Here is a 21283-nt window from a genome sequence, read left to right as displayed (position 1 = left end):
TACTGGATACCAACAATTTTAATATTGTCAATTTTTGTGATTTCACTTTTGTTTTTGAAGAGATTTGAAAACTTGTACTATCATATCAGCATTCTTTATATACCCATTGTAAATATAATCATAATTGCAGGATGTAAATAACCATAATCATCCTGTGGCTGTTGGTCACATCTGTTTCAAACTAAATACTGCAAATTTTTTGAGTGTTGCTGCCAAAATTTTTGGCATGGATTGATGCGTATATTGTAAGGATAAATATTGTGATTTATAGTTTTCTAGGCTTTTTATCAACATGTGGTTTTGGGATTGATGGCATGACATTATTTTTAGGAGCAAGAAGGTCGAACATTGCATATTGTTTTGGAGTTGTGTTCATATTCACTCAAGCAAGTAAGTATTTTATTTTACTCAGAATTGAAAAATATGTTAGATTCAAAAATAATAATTTCCCTTTATCATCAAATACAGCACTGGGATGAGATTATTGATTATAGATTACTCTCAAATTTAGTGAAGCGATGTGATTATGATAGAGCAATGGTTCTCAACTGTCGGTCTGCTAAGCTTTTTCGCTGGTCGGCGTGAAATTTTCTTTTTGTTGATTTTCTGCCTTCTCAATCGCTTTATTGAAGCTGAAAAGGTGAAATTAATATGGTTCATTGTGCAATTTCTCTTCCATCCTCATATTGCTGTTTGATGAGTGCGGTATTAATGGCCCGGCATAACTATACTTTTCGCTTTCTTGGTTTCTATTCATCGCCAAAGCGCTCCGTCAAATCTCGCAAGATTCAGAAACCTGAAAATCAGCATGCATGCTTTTACCGTTCTGCATGCTTTTCTTGATTTATATGACCATCCAAATAAAAGGTTATGAATATTTCTTTGTTTAAAATAGAAAACAGTCTAGACCAATATATATTCCAGAGCTTCGCCATCCAGCAAGATATGATTTTGTTGGGACCTTGCAGGTGGTCACGAGATGCGCACCAAAAGCATTAAGCCGTTGAGATCTTTTTCTGTTGATTCACAGTAGGATTTTGAGCCTGGTGCCAAGTTAGCACCGACTTTATCATTGCAATATAAATTCATTTTATTCGGGGCGTCGATCAACTGCAGAAGGATAAATATGAGAAACCTGATGTAAACTCCTACTTTACAGTCCAGATTTAAAAAAGAATCACTGTCACGATTCTCAAGCTTTCTTGATAACGATTACCCATCGTTAAGTAATCGAGCAATCAAACTGCTGTCCGATTTTTCAACCAGTTACTTGTGTGAAAAAACTTTTTCATCACTAGCTTTAATTAAAACGAAGCAAAGAAATAGACTCTATGAGCCGCTGCAGAGCTAAGCAAGCATTTTTGATACCTCGTTTGCAATCCTGTCCAGCACTGCATTTTAATACACAAATATATGTTATTATTTTATGTTCCACCCATTTCAATTTTTGGCCGGCACATTATTTGATAGTTTTTCTTAATGTGAAATGTTTTCAAGTGTGCCTTTTTCCAGAAGCATAGAGAGTGAATTTTTCAATATCAATTTCTCAATGAAGTTTTTATGTAAATACACAAATTTAATACTACACATATGCTTTTAATCTAGATCTTTTTAACAGCAGTCTAGCCTGATTGTCATTATAAATATCTGTTAGATTTTATTCATCAATATCAAATAATTACAGTATGTTTTGCAAGAAGATCATTGTAATATCTCACTTACACCGATTGAGGTATTGAAGCAAATCACAGAAGGAGTCTATTACCTTCATACTGGGCAAACATTTTGTACAGGTATAAATACAGACATTCTCTCAATTCAATTTTCTGATTGATGACAAAAATGAATTTTTAAATGTAGAAACCGTCTTCAATGTAAAACAAAATTACTCGAGAGCTTCTACAACTTTTGTGCAACATTATATTTTTAGTTCATCGTGATCTGAAGCCATCGAATGTTCTTTTTCTATATGTGAAACGAGATGCCAAATGGGTGGTTAAAATATCAGATTTTGGCTTAAGCAAAGATTTATCCCCAGATAAATCTTCAACAACATCTTATGTGGAAGGCTCGCCTGGCTATATTGCTCCTGAATTATTGGCATTTTCAGATGGTACAAAAGGACATGGGGAAATTAGAAAGGTATTGATATTATGGTGTTACCATATTAAATGCAGTACCAAAGCAGTATGTTCACATTTGTCTTTTATGTGCTATCTCAAGCAATTTCTTTTATAGGAAACGTGACAATATTTTCCTATACTCTGTATTTGATTCCTGTTATTGCTTTGCTATGGTCGCGAAATTGACTGAGCTCATGTTTCCACAACAAAAATGTTGGAGAATATTATAATTCAGGACTTGATAATATTTAGTACTTTAATTTATTTTATAGGAAACAGATATGTTTTCCCTTGGTGTTATATTTTACTTCACATTGAGTGGTGGGAAGCATCCATTCAGTAATGATCCTTATGCTGTTAATGCTAAAGTTCGGGATTATGAGCTATCTCTCTGTGAACTTGGAGGAAAATGTGAGTCATAAATGCTTCATGAAATTGTTATTTAATCGTTTGCCAAGTTTGTAGTCAGTTACAAGTAACCACACAGTTTAAACTTACTCAAAAACTAGGTTTTCCAATTGATGATGTGCAAAAAAGCATATATCATTATTTTTTTGCAAAATAGACCAAAGAAGTAATTTAAAATTGAATTTATTCCCAATGCAGAACTTAGAATAACTTAGTATTGGACTATAGACTTCAATAAGTTGGGTTCATAATTCTATTTGTGATTTATAGTTATGTGGTAATCAGGGTTCCATTGAGGTAGAGTCATAATAGTTTATGACTCTACCAGTAAGACAAAGTGACCTGACAAACAATAAAGATGAATATTGGAATGAGTACAAGCAACGTGGCATAATATAAAGCAAGAATATACCAATTCACTTACATTTAAATGATGCTTTGTCAAAACAGATAATCCCGATGTAAGAAACTTAAGAAATAGATTATTCATACCCAATGACTATAGCACCAGTAACAAGCTTTTGTGAACAATTCTAAACACAGACTGAAGTACTAGACAGTTAAACACAACAAGTAGTGATCAAGTAATCAGCCAATAATCGTGGTGCAGTGAACCACATGTGAACACGCCAAAAGTAAGTAGTACAAAGATAAATCAGTCAGATGTTCAAACCAATGTGGTAATCAGAGTTCCATTGAGGAAGAGTCATAATAGTTTATACCAATTTGCCATTATGATACTTTTTACCCTGTTATCAACAGATAAATTAGCAGAATCTCTTATTCTGTCACTGATTTCGAAAGACTGGAAGGAGAGAATCAAGATTCAAGATGTAAAATCTCATTTCATTTTTTGGGACTGGAGTAAGACGCTAAATTTTTTTCAGGTACGTGTTTTTTTGGAACAGCATTTTCAATTGCATCAAGTTTTGTATTACAAATGTATAAATAAACAAACACTTTTGGATTTATTCTCAATGTTTTTATTTTGATATGTCATTGTTATCTTAAATGAAAATTTGATTGGAATGATATTGAAATAAACTATTCAGCATTTTAGCATTATATCTATACATATAGTTTTATGACACAATGAAACAAAACTGAAATTTAATACTGTATTATTAAATTTAAATTTTGGTATCTGTAAATAACATGTCTAAATCAAATGATCATCTTCCATTCTTGATAAATAAAAGCTTTTTCTAGTGATGCAAAGTAAATTTGAGCAGGGAACCAACATACTCTATGGCATGCACTCTGTCTATATGTGCTTTGTTTGCATTAATCATTAAATATTGAATAAATATTGTTCATACAGACTGCATCTGACTTCCTTGAAGATCGCAACAAGCACCAGAAATTGATCAACGCCTTCAATAAAAAGTGCAATGATATTACTGGTGGTGATTGGTTTGAAAAGTTGTGTAGTGAACCTGACAAACCAAAGGTTTGTGAGACGTTACAAAGAAGAAAGAAAAAAACGTCACTTCAGGATCTTTTACGTCAAATTCGAAACTGGGTACATATTTTCATCTCTATTACCGGGAATTTAAAATTTTTATTCACTTGTGTTTGCTATAAAATGCTAAACATACCAGGTTATGTAACTCAGTAGCATAGAAAATATCAAATTGATCCTAGGCAGCGATGCTCTAGGCAAGATTATGAGATTCTACTTAGATAAATGGAAAATAAATTGAATGAAAGTACTATGAAAAATACTAAAATCCTTTTTAAATAAAATAAAAACATTCAGTCTTGAAATTCATAGCTTAACAAGCTTTCAAATTATACTTTATTCTTTTCCATTATTTGCATACTTGTGCAATGTGCATATATACAGAAAAATCTTAAAAAACTTAAATTGTAATCAATTATAATAGGGTCATCATTATAATGACAAAGCTACTTCTGATGAACTTCGTAAAGAGCTAGGTGACTTTCCAGATGGTTTCATCCAATATTTCACATCAAGGTTTCCTAAGCTTTTGCCTCATACATATGCTGTTCTCAGCGAGAAAAAGGATGAACTTGTTCTGGAAGACTTTTATGGTATCAAGTATGTTAATTTAAATATTCAATAGATAATTTTATTATATTTATATTGTTGATATATGTGTTTATTGGGAACGAAGTGTACATATAGATAGGATAGGATTTACATATTTATCCCAGGGGAAAAGAAGGCTGATAGGGCGTCTGTCTGATTACCAGTCTATGTCGGGTATAGTATTAGTTAACCAGTTATTTTTCTCGCAAGCATGGACTTGATGGTAGAGAAAGCCGTAACTGACCAGCATTCATGTGAACCGCATAACCACAATCTCGCACATAACTATGCCTGCATGGGATTTGAACCTGCGAACCCTCGCAGAGTAATCAGAGGAGCGATGGCGGGCAGATTCCTAATGCTTACTCCGATGCGCAACACCATTCTTGTTGTGATGCTTGAGGCTTTTGTTATGAAATGATCACTTTCTCTGCCATGAAATGATCAATTAAATTCTCTGTACTTTATAAGATGGAAGACAGGCTATTGCTTAGTACCCTTGGTTGCCTCAGTTCAAATTTTACTTATTTATGTTTATGCATGTAAACACTGTTTGACATTTAATTTTCGTGTCCATTTGAGCAACGCACTCTTGTTTCCGAATTGAGTTGAGATTTTTTGAGTTGTTCACATCAGAACTATGGTTTAACAGCTATTTAGAAAGGGTTTTTAGAGTGTAGCATGGCATGAATCTTGCCAGTTCGAATAATCTATTCATTCAGTTACATGCTAGATTATGCAGGTGACCTTTCTTGAATACCTTTCTTGGCTGTTCTTGAATCTTAAAAACAGTTCTGAAAGCCGATATATAAATCATCTTTTTCAATCTATTTGGATAATTGTTCATTGCTATTATTTATGTTAAAATATTTATTCTTGATTTCCAACTTGATATTTGTTACTTATCGATCTTGATCGGTAAGTATGTTGATAGGTATTTGTCTGTTTGTCTGTCTGTCTGTCTGTTAGATGCACGTGGTATCTCACGAAAGCGAGGTTGAATCAGCTCCAAATTTTGCATGTGCATTCATCATATCTCGGACCAGAAGCCTATTGATTTTGGATGAATTATGTCGTATAATTAGCGAGTTATCAATTAATTAGTGATGGGACACACGGTTTCACTATGGAGTCATGAATCGAAACCGCAGTTTCGATTGATAAGTCTTCGGACTTGGACCGATATTCTCGTTTCTATATTATTTTTCCTATAGCTATGGTGTGATTTGCATCAAATTTTCTATGTATTATAGAGTCGAAGCTGCAGTTAAATATACGGAAGGAGCACAAGCGTCATGCAGTAGTGGTATGTATTCTTTTTTTAAATGATTGAGTGTTCGGTTCTTGGACTTTATACTGTTATATATTGTTGAGTTTTTAAATACTTTTGAAAGTTTTTTAAGTGTTGCTTGACTAATTGAATGTTACGGTATTAAAATCAAGCTAAATTATCAGTATTTATTCTCAATTCACTCGTATTTTTTGAAATAAAAGAGTAAAACTACAATATACAGTGATTCAACCCATTGTTGCATTTTATTTTACATTGGAACTTTTTTACTCAAGTGCCAATGCCAAATGATGAGGATGATGATGATGATGACAATGAGCTTCTTGGCCTGGTGAGCTCTATCAATTAACTATAATTCATATTTTATATTCTGACACCTCCTAATTCAGATGTGACATCATGTCGATATCCAGATATTAATGCGAGAAATTAGCAACAAATTTTGTATTGTACTGTATACATGTGTGCTACTTTTTCAATCTTCTGTGATTTGTTTATATTTTATTGAACTTGCTCCTTGCCTTACTCCACTAATGCATTTTATTTCACAATTTATAATATTTTGTGACCCAATATAAAAAATTAGTCCTTGAATTTATTATATGAATAAGTTATGTATCGCTGTTGTAATAAGTAAGGAAGTTCACTTATTTTAAAAATTTTGATGTTTTCATGTATGCTTGAATATGCCAAAAAATTATATTGCAGAACAAATTTTATTAACATGTGTTTGTAATGTGTCTTTGTGTTTTTCTATTATCAGGATGATGAATCAATTTCTCCTGGTATGGTTTTGTAATATTTGATATTTTTGTATTGGGTAATAAAAAAGTTTATGAGCGATTGTCTTTCTCATATATTTTTCATCTCAATATATGAACATGATATACTTCATCATCAATAAATTACATTTTGTTTTTGTTTACTACTGGTAATCCAACAACCGGCAGTGAGTCGGTAAGTCATCTAATCGCCTCTCCTACCCCCTGGATAAATCTAAAAATACTATCCAATTTGAAAATAATTATTACTACTGGCTGTTGCATACGTTTTCTTATTTATAGATCCATACAAACACACATGTTAATTAATAACTGGCTGCAAGTCACTTTTTCATAGATGTATATCCACTTATCTCATCATGGAAGAAAAAAAATATTTTTCAATTTGAGTTTAAATTATGAACCAATTAGTGTTAGCTTTGATAACTCCCAGATGCATATGAAGCTCATCGATGCCTCAAATAAATGAATATTAATGAGCACAATAGAATCTACTCATGTTCGAAACAGGAGATAACTGCTATGTCAATTAATGCAATACGATATATTATCAGTTAATTCACTTTGGTCTGTAAACCCTATACAAAAAATAACAAATTATTTAAAATGAATGTTACTTTTGATTTTTGCAGCAAATCAAGCCAGTGAAAGTACACTCATTCTTCGTAACTATCAGAAAGAATTAGCAGAACAAGCACTAGCCGGACATAACTCTCTCATTATTGCTCCTACTGGTGACAATATTTATAGACTTCGTTTCTTTCATATAACAGAATCTTCTAAATTTTATCATTTGTTCTCAATTTTATTCATGCATTGTTATATATTCAGATAATAATGCAGTATCCTTCAGTTATTTTCACACGTTACGAATCATGATGTAAGTTTTAAGAAAATCAATATCACCCATTTTCACCCTTAACACCAAATTTGTATATGCAATTTTCGATCTATATACAATATTTTTCTAAACTTCTCATTTGGACAATTTTGGTTTACACTTTTATACAATACTTGATTGTTGCTTCAGGATCTGGAAAAACAGCCGTTGCAAATGAAATTATAAAACATCATTTGAAAGAAGAGAATTCCAAATCAGTTATGTTTTTTGTTTCAAAAACAACACTTGCCTTACAACAATGTGATTACTTTAAAAAGTAAGTAAATAAGATTGTATACAATGTGCTTTTTTGTATGAGAAGCTTCGGAAACATCCGACTAAGAGCAAAAGAAGAATGATGCTGATTTTTCTAGGCATCCTGTTGTTCCTAGAAGAAGAGGCTGTGGTGGTTTATATGATTGGATTGTTTTATTCAACGTTTTTATTATCTGAATAAATTTAATTAAATGATATTTCATGTTGATTTTCATATCTTTGATTAATTCAAGGTATTTGGAAGATCTGACTGCGTATTTGATTGGAGAGAACACAACGAACTATCCTATTGGTGCCATAATGAAAAGAGCAAAATTGACAGTTCTCACGCCGCAAATTTTGATTGATGAATTAAGAAGGTGAGTATTTTGATGGTGTGAATATATATTGTAAAAAAAGTATAAAAAGCAAAATTATATCTAATATTTTTACCACTTCAGTTAGTACTCTATACATGGACTTTCTAAAGATAATCTTTTGTGGTATGACTCCTCTGTGGTGCGGGCTAGTTCACCTAGTAGTAGGTGAGGTGAAGAAAGATGTACTAACTGAATCCCTAAATATACCATCAAATAGCAGTGAAACAAATAAACTAGCTCTGATATCCATATTATTTATTGTGTTTTTAGCTGGAATACAAAATATAAACATTGAGTATTCACATCATTTTGAAACGTGTGATATAATTTTGTCAAATATTCGTCTTTGTAATTGCAGAAAAAAATCATTCATCTCATTCAATGATATTTCTCTGATGATATTTGATGAATGTCACAATGCCACTGGTAGGCACCCATATAAGATTATTATGGAGATGTTGTATGATTTTCAGATGAAGAATGAGAATCCACCTACTATTCAGGTAGATCAGTTGTAGCCTGTTTCAAATTCAAACCAAGATATTTTACCTTCTTGTCAAAAATCAAGAATTACTGTCGAATATTATATGTTAGTCGCTGTTTGATTAAGATCAAAAATATTAAATTTTATTTCATATAGCTCAACAGTCTGAAGCAGTGATTATCAAACTAGGGTTTGAGATCCGCATGCGGATCTCAACAACCTTTCCTGCGGCTCTTGTTAATGCTTTAAAAATTAATTACTTTCAAAGAAAATTTTTCATTGAAAATTAATCATTGACTTGAAATAAAAATGCAAAAATCTATTAGTTAGTCGAATGGATTCCCCTTTTGTCACCGCGATTGTTTCGGCAGCGATATCGTAAAGTTGGTATTCTATATTCCACCCTTTCTCCTTTTTTGCAAGTATAAAGGGTCGCCGAATATCGAAGTTTCATATTTCTAGTATGCCCTTTCGTTCACATCAGCGACAGCTGTTGAACACATTAAGGGATGATTTTAAAACCAAATCAGTTGTATTCTGAGTTTTATCCTCTGCCTTGGATTTGATCTTACTCATCATCGCTTGTGAATTTACTGTGCCTGTTTAAAATGAACGATAACCGAGATGCACATATTTATTAAAATCCATGCTATTTATATAACTAACAGTTAGTTTTCTAACAACCTAACCTAAAATCGCATTTTTCACAATGAAACGCCGAAAAGTCATTTTAAAATTCAATTTTGATCAACTTGTTCGGGTCATGCAAGAAATGGCTAATGACATGTCACCAAGGATGCGGAGTTCAAAATCTGGGAAATTTATTTAAAATACTTAATCTGGTTTGACGTTTCTAAATTTATGAAACGGTCGGTACCTTTTTTTTTACAAAAAATAGAATTGAAATGATACGTTAGGTGCAAAGATAAGCATAGAACACCATAATGCAGAGGCAATGACTTTTCAAATTTGTCGTTTTTTTCTGATAGCGAGCATGGTTGGGAAATCTCGCACAATTCACGGTTTGAGTTGAAGACGCGCGAGTTCGGTTTCCAAGCAGAGCGGCGCAGGTCACATGGTTCCGGATATTCGAATAGTAAAATGCCATTCGAATATTTTATTATTCGGTTCGTTATTCGAATATTTTGCCCAGCCCTAGTTGTGACGTGTGTTGTTGTTACGATGACTTGGTGTTTTAAATACGCCCTTAAAGTTTGTTGCTATTTTTTCCTTGCGATGTTTGTGTGCGGCTCTTCATAACTTTGAGGTTTGAAATTTGGCTCTCGGACTAAAAAAGTTTGAGAACCACTGGTCTAAAGCATTAATCTTTGCTGTCAAACTCATTATCAGTATCAGCAATATGTTGAATAACAGTAATGACATGGCCTTTGCCAGCAAAATCTTTAAATCGATGGCTAAACAACATCTGTGAAAAAGCCTCCCTAACCCTGTGCGTACACACAAGTATTTCCAAATAAACTCATAAATTCAAGGCCTCGTTATATGTGGAATTTATAAGCATCCCAAACAAAATTTCTTGCCATTACTGGAACTATGGCTTGTTTTTTTGGAATTTTTGCCAAACTCTACTAATATAAAGTGACTTGAATATAAACTTCTTTAGTATCAACAAAAATACCACTTACAAGTATTTGGTTCATTCTAATGCTTATTTTGTAATCTCATCATGTTGGATTTCGAAAAACTGCGAGAAAATTGTGATTATCCTACTGGTTAATATCAATTTGTGGAAGTGGATTTCCTCAGATCTTTATTGTTGACCACCTCCTGTGGAATTGTACAAGGATCTGTAATTGTTCCACTGGGTTCTTGATTTTTATAAATGATCTGTCGAACTGCCTTAATCTTTCAAGCAAATTGTTTGTAGAAACATGATTTCTTGACAGTCCAAAATTTTTGACTTCATTGCTAACAAGTTAATAAACAAAAGACATTTTGAATTGAATTTGACCTGATTATCTTACTAGTTAATCAATTTGTGGAAGTGGATTCCCACAGATCTTTAATGTAGACCACCTCATGTGGAATTGTACAAGGATCGGTAATTGGACACTGGGCTTCTTAATTTTTATAAATGAGAATAAAAAAATAAATAAATTTTAGATTGAAACTGTCAATCTTGAAATGTTGAAGTACATCAAAACCTTTTTCGTTTGGTCTTAATCAAACTTGGTATCATATGAGTTCCAAAATTTGATAGGAAAAAATTTCTCAGCATTTGATCAAAATCATTGATAACGGTGTTTAAAAGAGTGTGATTTGAAGCAGATTGACTGACATCATCACTGTATATATTTGTGTTCAAGTTCTCCTTCTTCAAGAGAGTGTTGAAATTTTGTTGGAATTGTTTTCAAATTCCTTTGGTGACTGGAAACTTATTTCTTAAGTTACTTGAAATCCTGAAAGTATTCTCCCATTGTTAGTTAGAATTCTTGCTCTGATATATTGCTAAATCTTTGGAAGGGTGTAGTTGAAATGCAGTATTCTGACTTCAATTTGTAGGATTGGGTACTGTATCTTTAAATGTCACTAGTTTAGATCATCATGGCATACTATGTCTCTTCAACTAATATTCTGAAATGAAACAAACAGAATCGCCAAATTGATTTTTAACCTTACAAACATTAAAAGATAACCATCAAAATTAGTACTACAAGAAATCAGTAAAATGCCCAAACCATTGTGTCAGCTGTAAAGGCGCCTTAGCACTGTTATTAACAACAGTGATTAATTTTTAGTGTTTTGAGTTGTTTTTCTTTTGAACGAGAGATTTATGGGTCAATTGTTTTTCGAGTATATACAATTCAGCTTTTAATTTTTTCAATTTTCTTTAGACTTCATGAAGGGTGTGTTCTACCTTTTTAGTTTAGTTTTACATTCTGTTTTTATACTTCTAATCTTCAGTATGCTGAAAAATATAACTACTGTGTACTGATCGAGTTTATTCAAGCCTGATAATCAAAAACTATATAAATATCCTTTTTTCTTTTATTTTGCCATGTGAGCATATACTTAATTTGAAGACATCTTGATAGGTTAATCAGTTATCACTATGCTTTTTTCTTTCTAGATTGTTGGAATGACTGCATTTCCAGGTGTCGGGAAAGGAAAAACCAGAGAAAATGTTCTTGATAATCTTATTGGTTTGCTTGCTAATCTCAATATTAATCAATGTCCATCTATTGTAGAAAAGAATACGGAAGAGCTCAAGCAACACCAAAATGAAATTGATGAAAGTAAATTATTTAATATTTAAGCTCGAATATGGTTGTTTTTATATATCTATCTAATTAACCAATATTTCAATAAATTGTTTGATTTTGTGTAGGTTTTATCAAAGTACCAATCGGAGCTGATATTTTCACAAGAAAAATATTGAAGGCAATACAGCTCATAGAAAACAAGATACGAGAGGAAGGGGTCATAGGATCGGAAAGTGAGTGTTCGCTTCTGTTCAATTTGGTAATATAAAAATGAATTGTAAGAAAATACATTGTCAATAACATGCAATACCAAGCCTGTTATAACTATATTTACATAACTGATTTTTTATGATACGAATATTTCACCATTACAAGTATTTTGTGTATTCTCTTATGATTTTAATCGTACTTGGAATTCTGGGAAATTATTTTGATTTATTACTTCAGAGGGTCAATTTGAAGAACCGCCTGAAGATAAAACTAAGCAGATGTATGAGAACTGGACTGTTCAATTAATTCATCACGTTCAATTGAGAATTTATGATACCACTGGGCAGTCAGGGAAAGCAAGAACTGTAGTCACCTATGCTGAACATCTCAAGGTATAATTTCTGCTTTTCTGACAAATATATTTGAATTGTAGAATTGAAATAAATTATGAGTTAACGCTTTGGTGGCCGCCATTGTGCCTTGTTAATAAATTCATTTTTACATAGTTCTTTGCTATTTATTTTTTTATACTGAATTAAAAAAATTTTAGCAACATTCACTCATCATATTAGTTCACATAAATAAGTTTGCTCAAAAAAATATGACTCAAGTAAAAAACACAAAAATATTTTGAGGAATCAGACTCATGAACCACTCTCACAATGTGGTCTATAGTATGCGTTGATTCATATTTTATTTATTTTTTCAAATTTCAGATGTACTACAATCTTCTTTATTACAAAAAACTTATTCCACGTGCGATGAAAGTCACAGATGATTTCGCAAGTTTCGATCAAGATGGTGAACAAGGAAGATTTTTAAGAAAAATCAATAAAGGTTGGTTGCAATTGATGAAACTTTTCATATTATATGGAAATAGTGATATTATCTATGAAAACACGATTTCTATGTAAATTTTAAAGATCTTGAGACTAATATTATTAGTCATCACAAATAGTTATGTGGAAGAGGATTGCTGGCCTACGGCTTCCTCCATCATCAAGTTTATGCTTTCGAAAACAAATTTCAAAACCTGACATGAACTGATAACCGGACGAGAGGCTGTGGTTTGCAATATGATTGAGCGGTCTTATCGATTTTCCTCTCCCTTGAGATAAATATGTAAATCTTATCTAACTGACGGCGTTTTATTTTGTATTATATGTTTACTATTTTCAATCATCTTACTATTCACAATCATCAAGTATTTAAAAAGTATTTGACAAATTCTTTCGAAAAATGAATTTTCCTACAACTTCACTTGTGAAAATCAAGATGTTGTCAACTTGCTAAAATATTTTAAATTTCAGAATTAGTAAAGGCAGAAAAAGATGCAAAAGTCCCTATGTTAGATAAACTGTTCCTGGTACTTGAAGATCAGTTTAGGAGAAAACCTGACTCTCATTGCATTATATTCGTTCCACGAAAAAAAATTGCATCCAGTCTTGTTGATTGTATCAAAAGTCATAATAAGCTTAGCAACCTTGAACCTGTGTTTCTGACTGGATCAAACAGACTAAGTTCAACAGGTATCGATTAAACTAAGTATTCTTGATTCAAACATTGACTTTGAGTGATATTTAAGAAGAAGACTTTTGTAATGTAAATTACCTATTCCAGATTTTGGGCACTAATAATTTTCATTTGTGGGCTCGCTGCTCACTGTTTGGTTTTAAAACTATCATTTAGGATTAATTATTACACACTCTTTTTTGTTTTTGTTTTTACCTTCCAATTCTATACTAGCAACTTTGTGATGTTGCGATTTTTGAAAAAATCAATTTTGAAGATTTTCACACTTGTAAGTTTTGATAATTTAAATTTTATCACACCGCAGTTTGTCAGTTTTCAATTGATTTTGAATTGCAGAGGGAATGACAAAAACAAAACAATCTTCTGCATTGAATACTTTCAAAAAACCTAACAACTGTAAAGTTTTAATTGCAACCTCTGTTGCTGAAGAAGGCTTGGATATTCGAGCTTGTAATCTTGTTATCATGTACAACTATGTGACTGGTGAAGTTGGAAGAATTCAAAGAGCAGGTAGACTAGAATCATTTTTTTAATTTTTTTTTTAAATAAGCTAATTAATTATGATATTAAAATGAAGATGTTGTGTTTATTAAAACATATCATGAATTATTACCAAAAAGTCAAGCGAATAAAACTAATGACATAGATCCAACATTTTTTTTTTTTAATTGTTCTTGAATGAATATAAATTCTTTCAATATGTCAATGGATTCGTGAGTGAAACCTGATTGATCAGCAATTATGAGAAATGCTCTACAACATAGGATTTGATATCTAGTTTAAATTTCGCTGAGACGAGCATGTTTAAACTCTGTAGGATAGATTAACAAGCTTTACTTTGTATTAACCAGAACTGTTTCATGTTTTGTAATAAAAATAATTTACTAGTAGTTGTCAAACTTTAAATAACTTCAAAAATATATATTAAAATAAACAAACATAATATTCTAAATCACACTCACCAAATCTTTTTTGTCTCCCAGGTCGTGGCAGAGCAGAAAATAGTCGTTCCGTTTTGATTGTTCCATATGGGAGTGAGCAGCTTGATCAAGAAGTAATGAATGCTGTATGTGAAGAAGCCACGAATGTTGCAATTGAAGATTTTAAGGAACTCACAACTAATGATCGTACTCAAAAGGTATACAATATAGAAAGAAAAAAGGATGAAATAAATTGCACTGGATAAATGTTTTGTTATATAAGAAGCAATGTATCCTGCTGGCCAACCATCACTCTGTGCAAGGTACATGAGCAACCACCTGAATATTATTTATTACTTTGTTTCAATGAACATTATTTTTCAGTTTGGCATAGCCTGCACAGCATGTTACAATCCATTTTACAGATGTTACCACAATGGACAATTCAGGTTAATAGTGGTCAGAAACATGTGTACATGTCAAAATATTTTTGTTAGTGGTTGCTTATATTCCAATATAATACAGATCAGAAGAATTCAAAGGCTTGAACACAGAGAGAGAATCAGCAATATCACAACTGTAAAGAAACAACTTGATGAAGCAGCACAATGGAGAATACTCTGTTCTAAATGTCAAGCATTCTTAACAACTGCTGATCAGCTGCGCAGAATGAAAAAACAAGTAAATATAGAAATGGTTTTGAATAGCAAGTTTATGTATTTACTGACAATTTATACTAGCCCCCACATAGCAAAATTAAGGTATAGATATAAAAATACATTTGTTTCGCAAATAGCCTATTATTACTAATGGTGTTTTATTTCAGCATGTATTTGTCATTGATCCAACTTTCAAAGTACGTGTTTCTAACAGACATTTCCGTGGCGAACCTCAAGAAATTTCCCCCGGAGTATTCAGTGTTGGACAATTTGTTTGTCTGAAGTGCAGGTAACATAAGCATAACACAGTTTTACCAAGATTTTTTCTGTATTGTTACATTTCACCTGACAGATGACTCAATGTTGTAAGAATTAACATGCCATCACAACATTGATGTACAGGGATTTGTTGTCATCTATTGTAGATGAAGGTGTGCTTCTTACACCTACAATGTTCTAGCACAGTGGTTTCCACTTTTTATTGCTTGCCATTTCGAAGACTTTTGGCACTCATTATCCCCCATGTTTATCTTTCCAGTGGTATTAAAAGTGTTATCTTAATTGTTAGATTTCAAATATCAAATATGTTCAAACAATTCTTGCTCAACATAGTGGAAACACCCTGTGAAATAACCTTATCAAGCAATGAAACCAGAAAGAACATTTTCTTGTAAAGTGAAAAGTAGAATGAGCATTGTGGCCCCGTCTGGGAACCGGTGTTCTTGCATGTAAAATTTTAGCATGTTATGCAATAATCATGTACCCGGCTGGTTACTACACAAAAGATTGCCATTATGACTTTTTCTTTAGATCAAGTATGAAAACTTATATCTTACTCTTGTTCCTAAAGTGCATCGCAATGAAACAGATTTTACTTTGCATTCTACTAAAGGTTACATAAATTTTGTGTTGAAGATCATACGTGGGATTAGAGATGCTGTACAAGAACCAGAGTTTTCCAACTTTGACTGTGAAGCAACTCATATTTGAAGATAGCTTAGGGGACAGGAAAATACCAAAACAATGGACGAAATGTCCTTTTAAAATTGAAGAAATGGAAGAAACAGAAGCAGATGAAATCGAAGAAACTGTGGTTGAAGAACAAGTTGAGAAATTTTTTGATGAACAGGTAAAACTTTGGCGTTTTGAATATTTAAAATTTCAGATATTTCAAATTGGATCATATTTTTATTTTTATTTTCGTGTCTTTTCATAACTGTTCTGCAAGTTATCTTAATTGCTTTTATAATTAGTGGTCATTAATATTAGAAAGCAAATGTAAATCAAGGTTGCTGAAATTGGAAAATCTTCGTGGCCATGTTAATTTCATATTGCCTAAGATGTACGGTAATTGAGAATGAAGATCAAAGATAAATTTCTTATTTTGATATTTTTTATTGGTTTATTTTCTTTGGGCTTGGCTTTCAATTATATATTTTCGACATTGTGAGCATTATAAATCACTAAAATAGAACAGAGAGTGGCGTACACACCCCTGGTATTAATTCAAAGTATTCAATTTTCACCTGAATATGCAACCATTTTAATAAAATTTTCATCAATTTTTCACATTGTGTTCATCTATGATAATCAGATATTTTCTTGTATTTATTGATTAAATTTCATACCAATGTATGATATTTATAACTTAGTGTGCTGCATAAAATTTTCTATCTATCACTTGGGAATGACAAAAGGTGGATATTTTGATAAAAGGTTAAAGGAGCATATTGTTTTATATACTGTGTGAAGAACATAATTCTACAATAGCTTTATAGATTGTTATGTTACATGGTCATTGCAATATACTGATATGGCCCTCATTGAATGATTCTATTGTTCAAAGTTTTACTACATTTGCTAATGATTTCATTCTGAAATATTTTTCAGATTCTGAATGTCAATTGAATCAGCAAATATTTTTAATGATATTTTTTGATATTTCCAGAATATTAAATTGCCAAATGGGAAGAAAGAATTGGAAGGTAGCAATTATTCTCCATCTGATGCCGCAGAAATTACTTATGGAGAAATGGCATGAAACATAAAAAAAAGCTTTGTTTATGAGTGGTATTTTATTTCATGTTGCTTTATTACACCAATGATATGCTGTAAACTAACTAATCTGCACAAAGACTGTGAGAAATAATTTTTACAATTTTCCAAATGCAGAAATATATCATATCATAATTATGTGATTCTGAGTGATAAAAAACTTTCGATTTGACACATCGTATATCCTTGCATATAAGCCGACCCCTAAGAACGGCCCTAAAATGATGAATTTATAAAGGTTCGCAAATAAGCAGACAGGCCCTAACAAATTGTAACAATTATTAACAGCACACATACTTTTTGACATGACTAATTTTTCGTATAAATTCTAATTGTTTATCGTCAGCACCGGTGTCATTTAGTTCATCAACATCGTTAAGCTAAACGCCACAATTATACCTCTGCACGCGTATTAAGTGTTGTGCTACCATTGGAATTAATTTTTGATTTGCTCGCGAAACTATACGTTACTTCAAAAAAGGAAAGTGTTATAACGCGATCATCGTCATAATCAAATGAGTAAACCTGATTCCCATCCGCCAATTACGGAGTATTAAGACCGAAAATTGTGTTTTATTTTTCAAGTCAGCATTTTGTTTTTGCTCATAAAGTAATACCGCCAACTTCAACTGAATGATATTGTCATCAACGTTGCCGGGATATTGACCATGTCAATTGCAAAAAAATCCATCCCATTATACTCTGTCACTATCAAAACTGAGAATTAAACGTGGACGACGGCGCTAAGATGTGTGCGCGTTTTTCCATATTCTTATAACACTAAAAACAATATTCGAAGTTCGTGATATTCGAATTGGACATCTCTGAATTAAGTCGAATTTCCAGTGCAATCAGAGTTATGCACGTATAAGCCAACCCCTTTGTTTAGCAACTTTTTTTTCAAGTTTTCAACTCAGCTTATATGCGAGGATATACGATAATTAAATTTTGTAATATGGTAATGCTGTATTTTATATATTTCAAAGTACCTTGTCTTATATACCCTATCTTGATCACCCAGTTTGAATAATTAGATCTCTGACTTATTTTTGTTTTCATTCTTGAGCAATTTTCTGTGAACTATGTTTGTGTGCTTCAAGTGACCATTATTATATAGATTTTTTTGCTTTATTGTTATGCATGATACTTCCAGCTGAATGACATATTGAAAGTTTGTATTACTATTATTATCAATGAAACTTCAATTCCCAACTTGTATATTTTAAAATCCACTTTCTTCAATGAATCATCTTATATTGATGCATAAATATGCAAAAGGATTTATTGATTGCTATAAGCAACGATTGTCAACTTGTATATATATATATATATATATATATATATATAATTGTTGCATTCCTAGACCAGCTGTGATTAAACTTGGGAAAATGAATTGATCATCTATTTGGGTATGTTGCTTTTTCAAGTTACAAGTACTGATTTGTATATTTGTCTCCATCATTTTTAATATAACCAATGGATAAGGTTAATTGATTAACCAGCATTTCAGCGATTGAAATGTGAGCCAGACAATTCTATCCTAATTTTTCAACCTTGTTATGCAAATATACTTTTTCCACTAATTTCCCAATTTACACAGACATTTTCCCATCAATTTTTAGCCAAATTTTAGGTTTCCGGATCTAAAATATAGAATGAATAGATTCCGATTGAAGATGAATTCAGACAAATATAGTTGAAAATCTTTTAAGAATGATTACAATACAAATGGAAAAATCTTTACTCAATTTAATCTATTCTGGGATGCTTGTTACTCAATTTTTGTCACTGTTCTGATATGTTCTTTTTTCACATTTCAAAAAGTTTTTCAAAATCAAGAAAATGAATCTCCAAAATTTAATTGAAGCCCAAGATTCAACAGCAAATGGATTAAAGCTGAATTAGGTTTTGAGACTGAAAGTGTTGAGACCTTGCATTCTCTACATTCTTCAAATATTTTTTTGATAATCAGTTTCAAGAAATATTACGCATTCATATTTTACATAATATTGTGAAGTCATTTATTAATTTTGTTTTTAAGTTTTTCATTTGCATTTTTTTGACCTGAATGAACAAAATTGTAATCAGTTTTATTTGTCCCGGATTGAATTTCAGCTCAAATTTCCATGCAGCTTTCATGTATACTTAGGTGACCGTACATTTGAACCCATGTACATTTGAACCCATGCGTATATCCACGGGTTCAATCTATATGCGGGTGCTAAAACCCATGGGTTAGGGTTAGTATGGGTTCAAATGTACGTGTGTTCAAATGTAATGGAACCGTATACTTATGCAATTGATTATGCTATTTTATTTTATACATGTTCATCTACTGTATCAAGACATTGAAATGAATAAAAGTACAAACGTTTACCTATGTTTTGGTATGAGAAAATGAAATAACTGCCTATATGCAATTGAAAACATTTACAATGTAATTATACTTAGTAACAACTGGTATGTATTATGCATCTTTCATATTTGTCAAATCAACATCAAATATGTTCAGATAATTACTAACATATGGAAAAGTTTAATTAAAATAGTTGTATTGAAGTATATTTTATCTTTTGCATGTGCTACTTGTATTTAATCTGCTATATGCATAACTGTGATATTCTCCATCAATGTTACTTCATATTAGATTTACCGTAAAAAAAATTTAAATATTGTTTATATCAGGGCCTATCAAATTTTTAGACGTGCAACTCTTTACAATATATATACATTGAACCTGTGAAGTTTTTCAGCCACTGTTATAATTTCTCTGCACTATTTTGATCCACACACTTTTTTATTCCATTATTTTTTCAAGCATACGTTGATTCTGTTATGCATTACAATATTGCATTATGCTATGCAGCAGAATTTTTCTAACTCAAATATGATGTTAATTTTTCATTTTATATGTTTAATTGTTATTTTTATGATTTAGAAATATTGTACAGTTCATTATCAAGCACTGTTACCGTAAACTTTTTATATTTTATATCTTTATTGATAAAATGAGTTGTAATGATCTTTTGAAGCCATATATTCTAGTTTATATTGTAGTAGAAGATTGCTCTTTGAGCTTGAGATAGTCAAGTATTTATTAAAACTCCATATTTGAAGTCTGTAGTTCAAATATTGTATCACTATGCCTTCATTTATCTTGAACTTTTTTATGGAGAGTCAATAAGAATGTTTTGATATAAGTTTCTGAAATAACCTAATTTCATTGTTATGAATCGTCATATATTAATATCTGAGTTTATTAAATCGAAATTGTTTATGCAATAATTAATACAGGCTAGTCTTTAGAAAAACAGAAAATTTGTCAAACAGCTATTTATTTTTACAAAGAATAACTTTTTCAAAGTTTTTCAAAGACATATGTTAGATTCCTTTCAAATTCTGGAAACTGTTTCCTGCTTTCTTTCATGATACAGGTGTCAACTTAAAAGGTATCAAACTAAAAAAAAGGTCAACAACCTAGAACCTAAAAGAAATACGGTAAATACTTATCGAAAAAGAAATGAGTAAGCACACATTTTATTTGTGATCTCATTTGAACTTCAATTTTTTTGCTTTGTTAGCGACCACCATTTATTCAGTGACATATTTTATAATTTTATATATGATTTTATTTTAATAGTATCCATTACTACATTGTGATTATAAATTAATCCAAAAATATATGTAGTATATGATTTTTTTCCTTATTTTTTTTTCTTAGATGTATTTTTTATTTTGTATCAGTAAAATCAGTAAAATATTAGCATGCTGGTGTGAAGAGTAGAAGAGCATGACTGAAATTGAGACAAAAGAAAACTGCTACATTATCTAAAGTTGTAAGTAAGTAGCCTATTTTAACTATTTCTAGTTTTTAATGAAAAAAAAACATGTGCAGGTTTTATTTAATAAGAATTATCAATGAACTTTACATTGCAAATTTTACAATCTGAAATCTATCACTTTTATATTTTGAAGTTTTACTTGATTAAAACATTTTAATTTCTCTTAAATTTCCATTTGGTTTCA

General features: G+C 31.3%; 3 protein-coding genes across 4 annotated transcripts in view; all 3 read left to right on the top strand.

The window, feature by feature from the left end:
* LOC120343498 (antiviral innate immune response receptor RIG-I-like) overlaps positions 1-20979 on the top strand; it is a 21712-nt gene extending 733 nt beyond the window's left edge. For both annotated transcript variants that reach the window (XM_078110397.1, XM_078110396.1), the window contains exons 4-28: positions 331-390; positions 1685-1793; positions 1931-2142; positions 2396-2534; positions 3294-3418; positions 3853-4053; positions 4418-4593; positions 5838-5890; positions 6151-6206; positions 6639-6660; positions 7290-7391; positions 7688-7814; positions 8047-8172; positions 8531-8675; positions 11748-11913; positions 12006-12113; positions 12328-12482; positions 12807-12927; positions 13401-13619; positions 13960-14133; positions 14607-14761; positions 15069-15224; positions 15370-15491; positions 16118-16331; positions 17151-20979. In XM_078110397.1, the coding sequence (XP_077966523.1) occupies positions 331-390; positions 1685-1793; positions 1931-2142; positions 2396-2534; positions 3294-3418; positions 3853-4053; positions 4418-4593; positions 5838-5890; positions 6151-6206; positions 6639-6660; positions 7290-7391; positions 7688-7814; positions 8047-8172; positions 8531-8675; positions 11748-11913; positions 12006-12113; positions 12328-12482; positions 12807-12927; positions 13401-13619; positions 13960-14133; positions 14607-14761; positions 15069-15224; positions 15370-15491; positions 16118-16331; positions 17151-17243 (3336 nt within the window). In that variant the 3' untranslated portion in view covers positions 17244-20979. The remainder of the gene's footprint in view (positions 1-330; positions 391-1684; positions 1794-1930; positions 2143-2395; positions 2535-3293; positions 3419-3852; positions 4054-4417; positions 4594-5837; positions 5891-6150; positions 6207-6638; positions 6661-7289; positions 7392-7687; positions 7815-8046; positions 8173-8530; positions 8676-11747; positions 11914-12005; positions 12114-12327; positions 12483-12806; positions 12928-13400; positions 13620-13959; positions 14134-14606; positions 14762-15068; positions 15225-15369; positions 15492-16117; positions 16332-17150) is intronic.
* The window catches only part of LOC144420772 (ATP-dependent RNA helicase DHX58-like), a 21100-nt gene continuing 20793 nt past the window's right edge, over positions 20977-21283 (top strand). The window contains exon 1 of the mRNA XM_078110390.1: positions 20977-21093. The gene's annotated coding sequence lies outside the window, so the exon portion shown is untranslated. The remainder of the gene's footprint in view (positions 21094-21283) is intronic.
* Positions 21041-21283, top strand: part of LOC144420773 (antiviral innate immune response receptor RIG-I-like) — an 80167-nt gene continuing 79924 nt past the window's right edge. Inside the window, exon 1 of the mRNA XM_078110392.1 lies at positions 21041-21097. The gene's annotated coding sequence lies outside the window, so the exon portion shown is untranslated. The remainder of the gene's footprint in view (positions 21098-21283) is intronic.

This window comes from Styela clava, chromosome 3 (genome assembly GCF_964204865.1).
Source record: "Styela clava chromosome 3, kaStyClav1.hap1.2, whole genome shotgun sequence".
Classification (NCBI taxonomy): domain Eukaryota; kingdom Metazoa; phylum Chordata; class Ascidiacea; order Stolidobranchia; family Styelidae; genus Styela; species Styela clava.
Note: the sequence above shows the minus strand (reverse complement) of the source record. Positions and strands in the feature narration are given on the sequence as shown.